Source organism: Sciurus carolinensis, chromosome 1 (assembly GCF_902686445.1).
Source record: "Sciurus carolinensis chromosome 1, mSciCar1.2, whole genome shotgun sequence".
Taxonomy (NCBI): Eukaryota; Metazoa; Chordata; class Mammalia; order Rodentia; family Sciuridae; genus Sciurus; species Sciurus carolinensis.
Window position 1 is genome coordinate 81,218,497 of NC_062213.1, and position 15,035 is coordinate 81,233,531.

The window sequence follows — 15,035 nt, forward strand, 5'->3', positions numbered from 1 at the left end:
GGTCCAATGGTCACTGCAAATATCCAACTAAGAGAGAGAAACAGAATAAAGTTAGTTCTCAAAGGTTAGTATAGTAATCAAGAGTTAACTAAAAAAGGGGGGGGGAAGATTCAGAGGCAAGAAAATTACTTAAAGGAAAATGAAGTTTTGTGTAACAATACTCTAAATAATAGATCATTTTACTTCTTTCTCCAGAATATAAAAATCATTTACTAATGCTTTTCCTCTGATAGTAAATACATGAACTATAATGAGAAAATTCAGTTTGCTTTCAAGTTATTAAATTGTGATCAAGAAAATATAATTTTTAGCAGATTACATAGTATTTTTATTTAAAAATAAACATTTGTGAATCATACTATCTTCTCCATACACTGATGTCATAGAAAAGAATATTTGCAAGTTTATTTTCTTAGCTTTAGCTGTTAAGTGTATGCAGATAATTTAAGTAGCTATTATTCCATTATTTCAGACCAACTTTAATACTGTTTTAACAAGAGAAAAATTGAGAAAAGAAAACATAATAAATGATCTTAGTGATAAGTTAAAAACTACAATGCAGCAACAAGAGCGCGATAAAGGTTAGTACTGTTTTGTAGAATTATTTTTTAAATGAAAATTCATGCAGTGTTTTCTCATTATCTAATACTTATTTCCAATTTGGGGGTCTTTCAGATTTGATAGAGTCACTTTCGGAAGATCGTGCTCGTTTGCTTGAGGAAAAGAAAAAACTTGAAGAAGAAGTCAGTAAGTTGCGTAGTAGCAGTTTTGTTCCTTCAGCATATGTAACAACAGCTCCAGAACTTTACGGAGCTTGTGCCCCTGAACTCCCAGGTGAAACAGAAAGGTCAGCCATGGAAACAACAGATGAAGGAAGAGTGGATTCAGCAATGGAGACAAGCATGATGTCTGTCCAGTAAGTATGTCTGTCTTATACTGTGTTATTTTAAGACTTTTTAAGTTTGTAGTGCCATTTTGTATGTTGTAGTACTCGGAAAGGGAACATTTTTAATTATGCTGTTGGTCCACAGCCCATAGAAAATATACTTTAAAAATGCAAGGTGTAAACACATCAAGAGAACTTGTAATAGACAATATGAATGACAGAAATTAATTCTATTTACAAAAAAAAAAAAAAAAAACCTTTGGGGAAGAAACACATTCTGTGTTTAGGAGGAGAGGCAGCTAAAGCAAAATGATACAGAAAGGGGGAGTATGATAGAAAAAGATCTAAACAAGTAATAGAGAAAAGAATTTTAAGCAATTTAAAAACAAAGGCTTTAAAAAGCTAAGAGGAGATTTTAGTTTTAAAAGATGAGAAGTTTCATCAAAAAGTGGTTAGTTGTGAGGTTGTAGATGCTTTTAAAAAAATGTCTTTGATCAATTTTTACAAACCAAAAAGTACTTTAAAAATAGAATGGGAACTTTAAAAATTCATAGTTTAGGATACCTCTTTCACAAAAAAAAAAAACAATGAGGTAAAATTCTATGTATCTGGAAATTTGAATGCCTAATGGCTATTTATGGATATTTCTTTTTAGTATTACATTATTCCTTACCAAACAGAAGTGTCAAAAACATAAATATGTCAAGTGGCGATGTGAGAAAACTACACAGCCTCAAGTACATTTATTTTAAAAATGAATTCACTCTTCTAGGAGAAAGAGTGATTTTTAACATCTGGGAGAAATATGAAATTTGAAGACATTGCTCCTAAATAAAAACTTATGACAAGTTTTGCTTATAATTTCAGAAGTTTTATAGATCTAGGTCTAATACACTGAATATACAATATTGAAACATGTGATCTGCATTTATATTTACATTTCCAAAACCTTATAGAAGAATGTGGAGTTCAGAATTTCAGAAGACTATAACTAATAATAATCATTCTTTCACTTACAGAGAAAATATCCCTATGCTGTCTGAAGAAAAACAGAGGATAATGCTCTTAGAACGAGTAAGTGAATTTCTCTTCATGAAATACCATGTTTAATGTGTCCACTTTGGGAAAGCATTTAAAAAATTTTATTTTAAAATATATAATAGACTACCTCTGTTTTTGAGAAGTTCTGTGATTTGTGATCCTACTGGCTAAAAAATTGTCATTATTTCAGGCCTTTCATTTTTATAGTTTCCTAAAGAATTTTATCTGTATAAGAGAAAAAGGTAGGTAGTTTTTATAAAATAAACATATGAAATAATGAGTAAAAACTCATCAGTGCAGAATCCAGCAAAATAACATAAATATGAATTTTATACATTTACTTGAAAAATAAGTAATTTTTATAAATCTGCAAAAATATGAAGAAAGATAATGAAATATGTTTTCAATAAAGATTAATTGAAATGAGCAGGAGAAAAATGGCAATGGGGACTTCCTTCCAGTTGTGTTGAAAGTTGAATACATTTGGCCAGTCCTTTATGATCTTCAGCAATATCTTTTGCTCATTGTAAGCTTGTTTGGTAAAAATTGAATGTCAGAATTGTACAACTTTGTTCAAATACAACTTCTATGCTTTCGTTATTAAAGAAATATTGTAAATGCAAGTTCCTTAAGCTAAATCTTTGGGGAATAGGGCTCAAATATTCACTACGTATTTCCAGATTTCACACCTAATGCATATTACAGTTGAATAGTTTTTGGCTTAGGTAAATGTATCTAAAACTGTTCTCATTTGCATTAAAGCACTAAATAAAATTAAAACAGTTGGAAAGAGTTCATGAAAAATAATATCCCCCTTAACTTTTTGTACCAGGACCATACATTTGCTTGAGTATAAGAGGTTCTTGACATTCTGTTTAGATTTAAATAGGTATAAGGGTGTAAACCATGGGTCTCTTTTTTTCTATCCATAGACACTGCAATTGAAGGAAGAAGAAAATAAGCGGTTAAATCAAAGATTGGTAAGTTTTTTTCTAGAAGATTTGATCTTAACATTTAAAAATTATTTATATTTCATTACAAAGATATATTGTTTGAAGGATGTATGCTTTAATTTACTATTAGTATTTGATGAACCATGTTGGTCAGTGAATACTGTTGATTCTCAGAGTAATAAAATCAGAGTTGTCATCTCTGACTGTAGATTCATACTTTTTCTTGACTTGAAGATAAATATGTGTTGATGATAAGCTTATAACTGACCAAGAAAACTACCTTCCTAAGATACTTTGAAAAACTTGAGAAAATAGTAGTATTTGACTCTTAAGAAAACTAATTTTTTAGGATTCCATAAATATTTGTGTTTGTTATCTTTGTAATGATTCTATTTCAGTCAGCAAGTAAAAAAATTATAGCTGTGCTTCATAAGCCTGGTGAAGGATTAACATGTCATTTTCCCAGATGTGCATATTTTTAATACATTATATCTTTTCATGAATCTTATAAATACAGATGTCTAAAAGACAAAATTCCCCATATAGTCTTTTGACCTATTTTGGCTATTCTCTAACCTGTGATTTTTGTTTTTTTAACCTATTATTCCAACTGCCCATTTATAACCAGTCACATGTATTAATAAAGAACTTGCTTCATTTATTCAAATTCTAGTAATTATGTTTTCTGTAACGAAATAACAGTTTAAGGCTTATGTTCAGTACTTTAAAAAGTTTTGAGATCTTTCTAGAATTTAGTTTCTTAAATATCTTACAATGAAATATCTGCTTTCTTATACCATTCAGAGCATCAAAATTAGATTTAATAAACAAATTTATATCTGCCCTTTGTATGGTTATGCTTTGAGCCCACTTTGCTTAGAAAAGAGAGGCCTTCTTGCAACTCCTTTAGGCCCATAGACCTTGGAATACAAGTCCCCCCAGGTATCACAAGATGATGTAATAAATTAATTGAAGCATGTTGGAAGAATCAAGCAGTCCCAGCTGAGCAATGGAAACTGCAAATCAGTTAGGAAGTACCATTCTGTTCCATCATCAGGAGAAGAAATGGGTTGCTACCACTTGTTTTATTGTTTGTTGATTATTATAACAGTAGTCCAGCTAGGCACTAGCCTGTAATCCCAGTGACTAGAAGGCTGAGGTAGGAGCCATCACAAGTTCAAGACCAGCCTCAGCAACTTTGCAAGACCCTCTTCTCTTCCCCACCCGCCTCCCCTCTCCCCCCATCAAAAAAAAAAAAAAAAAAAATGGCTGGGTATGTAACTCAGTGGTAAAGTACCTCTGGGTTAAAAAAAAAAAAAAAAAAGGTATCTGTGAAACTGAGGCATTTCAGGACTTGAAAATGTGACTAGAGGAAAATCCCTAGCTCTTAAATGTTCTGTTTGCCTTCGCCTCACCCCATTTCAATCAGAGTAGTGTTTAAATATTTAAGATATTTTTAAAGATACTTTTGGATTTGATTTTTCTAAAAGGAAAGATTTAAAAATGACATGATAGAATTTTCAAACTCTTCAAAAAATGTGTCTCTGTAATGTAAATAATGTGATTCTAGTATCAGTTTTTTAATTCAACCAAATTTGTAAACATAAGTTAAAAATTAAAATAAATATGCCTAATAAAACTAATCAAGTAATTGTGTTATTGATCATGAGTAGTGCATTAGTTTGGACTCTTTCAAGCTGGACACAGACTTGAATATGTTTAGAGTTGAAAATATTTTTGCAGTGATTGCATTACATGCTGTAAATGTATAGGATTCATAAACTGTTATTTTTTTAGATGTCACAGAGCATGTCTTCAGTATCTTCAAGGCACTCTGAAAAGATAGCCATTAGAGAGTAAGTATTTTATTTTTATTTCATTGGGTTTTTTTTTTTCCTGTGAAAAAAGTTATTTTATTTTAGTCCTAATGGTCACTCTAGTCCATGCTATTTGAGCCAAATGCTTTGTACTCAGTGGTAGTAAAAGATAATTGGAAAGTGAGGTTTTTTAAAATTTTTATCCTGGAACCATTAGAATTGCAAACTGAATTATTACTATTACAGCATCCTCACACAAACATTCTTGAAACCGTTTGACTGTAGTTAACAGCTTACCTGGTTACACCTCTTAAATCTCATCTCCTATGTCTTTTTAATTTTAGATTGGAAAGTCTTGATTTTCCTTGTTTTTTATTTTTATTGATTTGCTACAGATTCATAATATACTATAAAATATTTCAGTTGAATAATTTAATAGTCAGTTTTCTTGGATAAATCAGTAATTGTTCTTTTACTTGGGCTATTTGAAAGGGACTCTGGAATGATAAAAGCATTGGTAGGAACTCATGAATAATGACTTATCTTTTATAGCTGATGGGATAAATGCAGAAATTACAGAATTAAATATCTCTAAAGAGCCTTTACTTAAAATAGTTTTGTTTACTAAATTTTCGATTGTCAAATATCTGTGTTTCTGACATTTCACATCTCTTTTGAGTTCTATCTTCATTTGATTCGAGAAGCAGGATGGTATCTGACTTTACCCACTATTTATCAAATCAATGGATTGTTTATTTATGGTCTTTTGAAGATTAGAGAGAAATGAGCTTTACAAAAGACCTGTTACACTAGTGGCTTGGGAAGCTGAGACAGTAGGATAGCAAGTTTGAGGCCAGCCTTAACAGTTTAAGGAGGCCCTCGGCAACTTAGTGAGACCTAAGTTATAAAAAATAAAAAGAGCTGACAGTGTGGGTCAGTGGTTAAGCACCCTTGGGTTCAGTTCATTCCCTGGTACCAAAAATAACTTAAAAAAAAAAAAAATTGATGTTTTTGAACAGCAATTCTAAAAAAGCTTTAAAGGGACAGAAAGGTAATAAATACATAGACAATTGTATTTACTTCTTCATTGTTACCTTGTTGCATTTCTTCAGACTATACCTCAAGCCAGTAATATCCCTTGACTTGTTTTGACTAAAGTAAGCAGTACCTGGGCTTAGTTTCTTTTTCTTTGAAATTGAAGACTACTACACTTGGAAATTGGAGCAAGACTAGATGGTTCTTTGACACTATGATAGATGTGTCTTTGAATTTGTTTTTTAGTGTATAATAAATAATTATGGAGAAAATTCTGTGACTGGATAAACTATAATTGGTATTTGTATATCCCTGTCCGACAATTTTTTTTCCTTTCTATAAACATATCACAGAAATTTTATTAAGGAAACTTTTGATCTTTGTTAATTGCTGGCATCATGGTTTGAACATCTATATATGACCAGCACTTCTTTTTGGAGCTAAACAAAATGCAAAAGAATATGTAAATGCCAGATATAATACTGCATTAATATGTAGTTGGACATTATAGGTCATATGTCCTTGGGATTGGCTTCAGTACCCCTATATATGTTAAAGTTCTTGAATATTAATCCCTTATATACAAATGACATTATTTACATGTATAACCTGTGCATATCTTCCCGGGTACTTTAAATCATCTATAGATTGCTTATAATACTTAATACCATGTAAATACTTTGTTAAAAAATGTACTGTGATGTTCATGGAATAATGACAAAGAAAAAAAGTTCATACATATTCAGTATATATGCAGCTCTTTCCCATAATATTTTTTATCCATGGTGGGTTGAATTGCAGTGCATGCAAAACCCTCAAATATTCAAAATAGGAGGCTTGATGGTAACTCTCTGGGACAATAAAATTACTTTCCTTTATTTAGTTTTCAGGTGGGAGATTTGGTACTCATCATCCTAGATGAACGTCATGACAATTATGTATTATTTACTGTTAGTCCTACTTTATATTTTCTGCATTCAGAGTCTTTGCCTGCCCTGGATCTCAAACCAGGTGAGGGTGGTAAGTGTCATATCCATGACTGAAATAGTAGCATACTGTGGAGGAAATAAGTTTTAGAAGATTTTTTTCCCTGTTGTATAATCATAAAAATTGTCACTAAGAGGAACTCTACCTCATTGTTTTTTATAAAATTGCAATATTCAGATTTTTTTAAATTGACAATTCAAAATTTGAATATAACTTGTTGGGGTATCAGAATATATGAGGATTCACACATTTCATAGCCTAGTAATTGCAGAATTATATTGTTGATGCATGTTCATTTATTTACAAAGACATTGCCAATTTTTGACAAAAAAAATTACTTAAATTATAAATTGTCTTTTTTATCCTATTTATGATTCTGTTTTCTACCTTGTTTTTCATTATACCAGTTAATACTTTTGAAGCGGGTGGGGGCAGTAGGCAGTAAACTTTGTTAAAATATTGTAAGTAACAGTGTCCATCATCTATTTGTTCTTTAAAGAGCTCAAAAATAAGAAAATAGATAACTTGGTGTACTTAGTCTAAGAAGAATTATTTAGAAAAGAAAACAAAAATGTGCTCATATAAATTGGTATTTTTCTTTGGAGTGACCTGTGAATTGAGTCACTGGACTAAGCCAATATCAACATTACCATCATAGCTATTGATGGTATCCACTCTTAAAATGTCCGTATAGTAGTCACGTACAATGAAAAATGAGAAGATAACCTTACAATTTTTCTATTTTCTTTTTAACCTCAAAATAATGAATTTGTTAATTTTTCTTTTTGTGTGTGGGGTTTTTTTTTGTTGTTTTTTGTTTTTGTTTTTGTTATTGTTGTTTGTTTAAACTTTTTTTTTTTTTTTTTTTTTTTTTTTTTTTTTTTTTTTTTTTGTGGTGCCAGGGATCAAACCCAGGGCCTTGTGCCTGTGAGGCACTCTACCAACTGAGCTACATCCCCAGCCCTGTTTAAACTTTATATTTGAAAATGATTTTAAACTTCTAAATAAAAATTTATTATAGTCAAACATATATACATTTGTCCAGATTTTACATATTAACATTTTTGCTCCATTTGCATTATCTGTATATGTGCATATTTCTAAATATACAAATAAGCAAATACACAAAAATGTGTACTTGCATTTGTTTCATTCCCAGAACCATATGTTGTTAGATGATGGCCCTTTGCCTTTAAACATTTCAGTATTTAAATCTGGGGAACACTACCATTGTAAAGACTCTCACAAGTCTTTCAAAAAGCAATTTAACAACATTAAGTCACCTGAGCCCTCCCACCCCCTTTTTCCTTTGAGAAATACATGACAGAGAATGCTAGTTGCGGTCATACTATCCCTGTATGGTTGATAGAAGAGTGGAAGGGGAGCATGGATTGCCAGGGTATTTTTGTGCCTGTGATAGTGGCACTAATTACTCCTCTGTCACAAGAGGATTTAGTTATAGATAATTCTTTTCAGACACTATGAATTAGCTGTGAAGCGCTATTTTACTCTTCAAAATATTTTCCATATTCTGCTCTCCAGAGACTATCTTCTTGTCATATGACAGAACCCTTATAGTTTTATTTCTGATGATTTATTTAGGATATCTTTCAGGCATGTCTTGCCAAATTATTTTCATGGAATAAGTAACAGTTATGTCCTCTGTTGGGGATCACAGGACTTTAGCATAAACAGAATATTTTATTGTCTGAATACCTTTAAAGTCAACTTTGACAACTACTTTTGAAATAGGTATTACCTTTTAGCCTCTCAGGTTTTTGCTGAATGAGGTCCACTCTTCTCATCCTGTCTCCATTTTCAATCTCCCCTCATACAAGAACTACCCTTCTAGACTTAGTTTGGTTTTTAACAATAATTAGTTGTTTATTGAGCACAAGCTATATTCACACTGCTGTGCCAGGCATTGTGACTGTAGGTGTGAGAAAGGTATAGTTTCTGCCTTTTCTGCCAATGCTATTAAAATTAGTGCCCCTCAAAAGCAATTCTTTGCTTTGATTTTAGAAAGATCAAAGTTGAGAAGATATCTTTGTTCTTTTGATAGGTGGCAGTGTTGAGTTAGCCTGGAGTTCTTAGATTTATTTGTTCGTTATTCATACTTAGATTTACTAGTGTTTCCCAGACTATGTTAGTTACGTGATTTGATGTACCATATATGTTTATTTAGTAAATGAGATTAAAAAGCTATATGATACTGGTTGAAAAGCAACATGAATTCAGTTTTATCAACTATTAACCATTTAGTGATTTCATCAGTTTTCAAACCTTGCATATTCTTTTAGTTGTGCAAAATTCATTAGACTTTTGATTCTGGCAGTTCTGTTTTCATGAATAATTATAACTGTACTTTCAAAAACAGAATAACAATTTGATTCATTAGCTTCAGGTGCATCTAGAAGACCCTGGGTACTTGGAAAAGTAATGGAAAAGGAATACTGTCAAGCCAAAAAGGTAAAAACTAAGATTCTCTGATTTAAAACTAGGAATTATATTTATATAGAAATTTACTAATGGTGCTGTCCTTGGCCTTTTAACTCACTTAATGTAGAGCTTGAATTTAATTAGACTTAGCTTAAGCCAACAATTTTGTAAGTATTTATATTATTGGTCTTTAGGTAAAGGTAGATCACCAACAATCTTATCAACCTATGAAGGAAAACTACTACAGCATTTTTGTTCTTATATGTATTAAATTACTAGTGTAACTTCTACATCGTGTAACTGGTGACAACCATGAATTCTGTTTGTACATAGAATTGATGTTCAGTTATTTTTATGCCCTACCCCTGTTAAAGAAAGCTAGTGTAAAGTATTTGGTGGCTAGGCATGGTGGCAGTGAATGGTATGATAGAAGGGTACCTGTGTAATTTGGTTTAATTATGCAAGTGATTTTCTTTTTTCTTTTCCTCTTAGGCACAAAACAGATTTAAAGTTCCTTTGGGGACAAAGTTTTACAGAGTGAAAGCAGTGTCATGGAATAAGAAAGTATAGCTTATGGAAGAAATTACTTCTTCATTCTGTGTCATTTTCTAATTTGTCCTACAGTGCTCATTAATCACTCCAAAAACAGCAGGCCATCTTTTGATACAAAAGTCATCATGACAATATACTTCATTGGTGTGCATCATTTCCTTTTTAACTGGCTACATTTTAGGAACAATAAATTCATCAAAACTCTTGGCTGAATTAAAATGGTTTTGTTTTTTGTTTTTTACCCAGATAACTCTAGAAATGCGGACCAAACTCTTCGTTTTCTCAAAGGGCATACCCTGTGCATTGTGGCTTATGATTAGCCATATTAATTGCCTGTTAAATATACATTAGCTTGAACTTAGATGTTAAATGTTAGTTATTATTACCAGCATTTGTCATTTTGTGAAATCAGTATCAGAATACTTGCACTCTTTAACACATTCTTTATAAAATGTATAAATTCTAAAAAAACTATTTAAAGAGGGGTGTTATTGCATGCAGATAATCATAATTTTGAGTTTGCCTCAGTAGATTACTAAAGCAAATTTTCATTTATTTTTTTAAATGCCCTTTGATGTTTCAAAAACAAAAAAGGAACTTTGTAATTGGACTGATTTTAAGATCAGCCATAAGTAATCAGCAATCTTCAAAAGCACTTTCAACAGATAGATCATCTGGGTTCTAAAGGGAGGGGTCTGCGCCGTTGACATTTTTGAATGCAGCACTCAAACCTTCCCAACGTCTTTGACTGTTTAGAATAATCATATTGATGAAATCGTAATTCATGGTTGAGTTTCAGAAAAAGATATTCATTGTACATTAACCATTTAGAGGTCATTTAAATAACAAAATATCATATTGTAAAAGACTTGTACAATTTTAAAACAATAAAGATTTGAACCTGTAAATGTGTGTGCCTTTTAAAGAAGGATACATTTTTAATATATTTGAGTGATTGTTGGGAAGTGTGAAAAATTGTTCTGTATCATATCAAAGAGAAACATGTTTATTATGAAAATGTTCTTTAACTATATACTGTGTTACAGGGTAAAACAGTGTTATGTAGAATAGAACTGTGTAAACTAGACCTTCAGAGAAGTTGCCATTGAGCAAAGGTATTTAAATGAGTTAGTTGAGTTGAATGAAAGTTGTTTCAGGTTTGTTGCTAGAGACAGTAACAAAATGATTCTTTTTCAGAAAATATTTAATTTCTAAGTTAAATATTTTTTTAAATATGTATATCTAATAGTACAAAAATGGAATAAACATCATAGTGTATAGAAAACTGAATTTGACAACATATTAATGAATAAATGAACAAATGATTTCATATGTTTCTATTCAGTCCTTCCATGACACCTTTATGCAAAGAATGTTAAAGCAATAAATTTACATTGTATACAGTGTTTTTTGTTAAGCAGGTGGTTGGATCTAAATGCATCTGCTAGGTAGGCCACTTTTACTTATGCCATTGTGCTGCGGATTTGTAGTATGCGATAACAACATGTCATTAATATTCTTACTGGGCACCATGGTGTGCACCTGTAATCCCAGTGGCTCAGGAGGCTGAGACAGGAGGATAGTGATTTCAAAGCCAACTTCAGCAACTTATCGAGGCCCTAAACAACTCAGTGAGACCCTGTCTCTAAGTAAGAATCAAAAAAGGCTGGGGATGTGGCTCAGTGGTTAAGTGCCTCTGAGTTCAATCCCCAGTACCAAAAAAAAGACAATATTATTTAATGTTGGATGTTGTTGCTTAATTGTTTTTCTAACATCAATGTTTATATATACCTTTAAAAAAATAGCTGAAATGGTTTTATTAGTTAAAAAAAAGAGATAAAGGAATTCTAATTCATCAATTAAGTTGGTTTTGGGTAATTAAAAGCAATCAATCCTTGGAGCTTTGACATCGAAATGCCTGTCTTCAAGTTTCAAATGTAATTTTATTTTATTTTATTTATTCATCTCATGAAGTCACCCATGTTGGCCTTGAACTTGGAATCTTCCTGCCTCAGCCTCTTAAGTCACTGGGATTACAGGCATGTGCCACTACACCAGGCTCTCAAATGTAATCTGAGTTGCATAAACTTTGTAATCTCATTTGTCTCATGTTTAAAAGGAGGTAATAGTTGGACCTAGTTCATGGGTTCATTTTTCACATTCAGTGAGTAATTTGAACAGTTTCATGCATATACTAAGCACTCACTACACATAGGCTATTATACAGGTTTCTTTATACAATACACAAGAATCACGTTATGATGAATATTCCCTGCAAAATACCAAACTATGATTATATTTCCTTTCTTGTAATGCCTAAGAATTTTATTTGAAGATTTTCTGCTGCTGCTTGTGCTATCATAATTATTGTAACTTTTAATATTTTCAAATGCTTTCTCATTTATTGAGTCACATTTTTCTCCAAAAACTTCACTTTAGAATTACTAGTTTTACTTCCAACACCTTGTAGCTTCCCATATTTTAGGACCTTCTTTAATTTTTTGTTAGAAGACACTGTTTCATGGGGTCTCTCTCAGGATAAGAATCAGTAAAAGAAATTTTCTGAATCTCTATAATTACAATAGGCTCTTACTTGATTATTTAGCTAGATATAGTGGTTTTGGAGGTATTGCTCCTTTTTCACTCCATTGTCCTCTATCATCCAGGTTATTGATAAATCCACTTGTCCATACTGTTTCCTACCCTCCCCAGCAAGTTTTAAGAGTTTTTCTTTTAGTCCTTATATTAGGAAATTGCATGACAGCAATGTATTGTGGTGCCCAACCCTAATTCCTTCTACTAGGCAATCAGTGAAACCTTTCCATCCAGGGATGCATATCCTGTTATAGCATAATGGGAATTTATTTTTATTTCGTGTTTTCTTTGTTCTTGAATTCTTAAAAGTTCAAGCTTTTAAAATTTCATTTCTCATGTTATTGCCTATTTTCTATTTGATATTTCAGTCTTTCTGGGAGTTTCTGCAATACTTTTTGTTTTGAGACAGGTTCTCACTAGGGTTATCTAGCCTTGAGCTTGTGATCTTTCTCCCTTGCCCTCCAAGTAGCTGCAATTAACATGCATGCACACATACACACACACAGACATTCAGCTTGTTCCTTTTTGAATAAAGTCTTTTTAATATGGTGTGAGGTACAGGTCCATATTTATTCTTTTGTATGCAAATATTCAGTGATTCCAATACCACCTGAAGACAGTACCATAGTGCCTAGAGTTTAGTTATTTTTAAATCTGTTCATAATGGTCAAATCTGGGAGCAACAGTCCTCCATCTTTGTTCTTTCCCAAGGTTGTTTTTGTTTTAGGACCCCATTAATTCCATATGCTTGCTGGAGAGACTGAACCAAGCAGTTCTTGACTATTTTTGCTAAATGTTTGTACAGAGTGAACAGCTCAATTCCAGTTCTCTCTTCACATGTTTCATTACATGAAACTAAAATACACCATTGACACATTTTTAGTATTTCCTGGAAACTTCCTTGACCAACATCTCAAGTGTTGTTAGTTTGGCCATTTCTTTTTTTCTATTAAAAGACTTAGTCCCCATCTTTCCTTTACTTTTTCAGTCTCGACTAACTGTTCATTTACTATTCCAACAATCTTCAGGTAGTACAATATGTTTTGGCTTTGATGACAGAATTTCACTGATGATAGCAATTCCTTGTATCAGTTGCTTTAGTCACCTGTTGACTCTGCTGGATGATCCATCCTAACACCATCTCTTAAATTATAATGCCCTCGAAGGCTAGGTAGGGATGCAATGCCTTGTATAGCCCCTATCAAAATATTGTTTCTTGCTGGGCCCTGTGGCACATGCCTATGATCCCAGCCACTTTGTAGGCAGTCAGAAGGATCTCAAGTTCAAAGGCCAGCCTCTGCAAATTAGACCTTGTCTCGAAAAAAGACAGGTGATGTGCCTCAGTGGTAAAACACCCCTGGGTTCAATCTCCAGTACCACAAAGAAAACTCTTATGTAATGGCAAGGTTATTCTAAAATGTGACTGCAAAACTCAGGGGCTTGGGAATTATGGCACTTCTATATTGCTTTGGTGAAAATAAGTCACAGAGAAAAGCCAGATTCAAATTCTGCGAGTACGGTGGCAGTTTTTGAAACTACCACATTTATTTATTAACCTAGGTCTAAAATAGCTAATGCACTTTAGGATTTACATACAGGTTTATAGATGTTCTCAGGGATTAAAAGAAAAAAGCATTTGGTGTAAGGATGCCTAATGTCAACCAAACTTGGTAATGCTTACTTTAAAATCTAATTTTCATAAATTTATCTTAGTAGTTACTAGTGATTACTGGGAAGCAGTGAAAACTTACTAATGTCCATTAATTGATAGCTCTTAGGTCATACTTTGGGGGCATAAACAAGTTGTCCTTGGCCAAAAATTAAAAAAGAAAACTACTTTGTATAATTTATCATCTTTATGGGTAAGATGGAAATTCTTTCAAACAGTTCTTAACAGTGGTAATGAGACTGAACGGTCAGCTGTAAGATATTTAGTTTACATACTTCTTAGGTATTTCAGACTTGGAAACCATTTAGACTAAGCTCTACCTGTTTGTTTCGTTCCCACCTTAAAATAAAGCTTAGAATCAATGTCAGTTCTAATGTTAGATGGAAAAATTAACAACCCTCAAGATAAAATGCTAGTGTTCCATGTACTCTTTTAATTGAAGCAATAGTAGACGTGTAAGAATACACCCTAGGAAGACTATTGGAGAAGAGGGAGAGGAACATAAGGGATAAAAATGGAATTCAGTATGATGTAAGTATGTTATTTGCATGTACTAGTATGCCACAATGAAACTCAGTATTCTAATTTTTAAAAAAGGAATACATCCTAGGTCTGCCTATTTATGAAATACTAGGCTTTTAAGCTTTTTTTTTTTTTTTTTTTTAAAACCAGGGATTAAACCCAGGGCTGCTTAACCATGGAGCCACATCCCCAGCCCTAGCCCTCTTTTTTATTTTGAGATTTATTTTTTATTTTGAGACAGATCTCACTAAGTTACTGAGACTGACTTTGAACTTGTAATCCTCCTGCCTCAGCCTCCCGAGCCACTGGGATTACAGACTTGTACCACCATGCCTGGCTCTCGAACCATTTTAATAGATGTCAACTGTTTCGTTCAGACCTGGGTGCTAGGCCTGTTAGAAACAGGAATCCCTCCAACTGTATTAAACTAATGTTTAGTGTTTACAGTTTAAGGAATTCCCAACACTTTCAGCTGTTTTTATAAATGTTAAATTTTGTTTCAGAATTATTTATCCAGGTTTGTGGAACCTAGTGAAAAG

At 32.4% G+C, this 15,035-nt stretch overlaps 1 protein-coding gene across 2 annotated transcripts in view; it reads left to right on the forward strand.

Moving 5' to 3' along the window:
* Rb1cc1 (RB1 inducible coiled-coil 1) overlaps positions 1–11,116 on the forward strand; it is a 72,950-nt gene extending 61,834 nt beyond the window's left edge. The window contains exons 17-24 of one of the 2 annotated variants that reach the window (XM_047564419.1): positions 473–581; positions 676–916; positions 1,906–1,960; positions 2,860–2,907; positions 4,678–4,736; positions 6,616–6,752; positions 9,118–9,188; positions 9,651–11,116. In XM_047564419.1, coding sequence (XP_047420375.1) covers positions 473–581; positions 676–916; positions 1,906–1,960; positions 2,860–2,907; positions 4,678–4,736; positions 6,616–6,752; positions 9,118–9,188; positions 9,651–9,728 — 798 coding nt within the window. In that variant the 3' untranslated portion in view covers positions 9,729–11,116. The remainder of the gene's footprint in view (positions 1–472; positions 582–675; positions 917–1,905; positions 1,961–2,859; positions 2,908–4,677; positions 4,737–6,615; positions 6,753–9,117; positions 9,189–9,650) is intronic. The other variant, XM_047564427.1, reaches the window with a different exon arrangement.
* Positions 11,117–15,035: the final 3,919 nt, after the last annotated feature.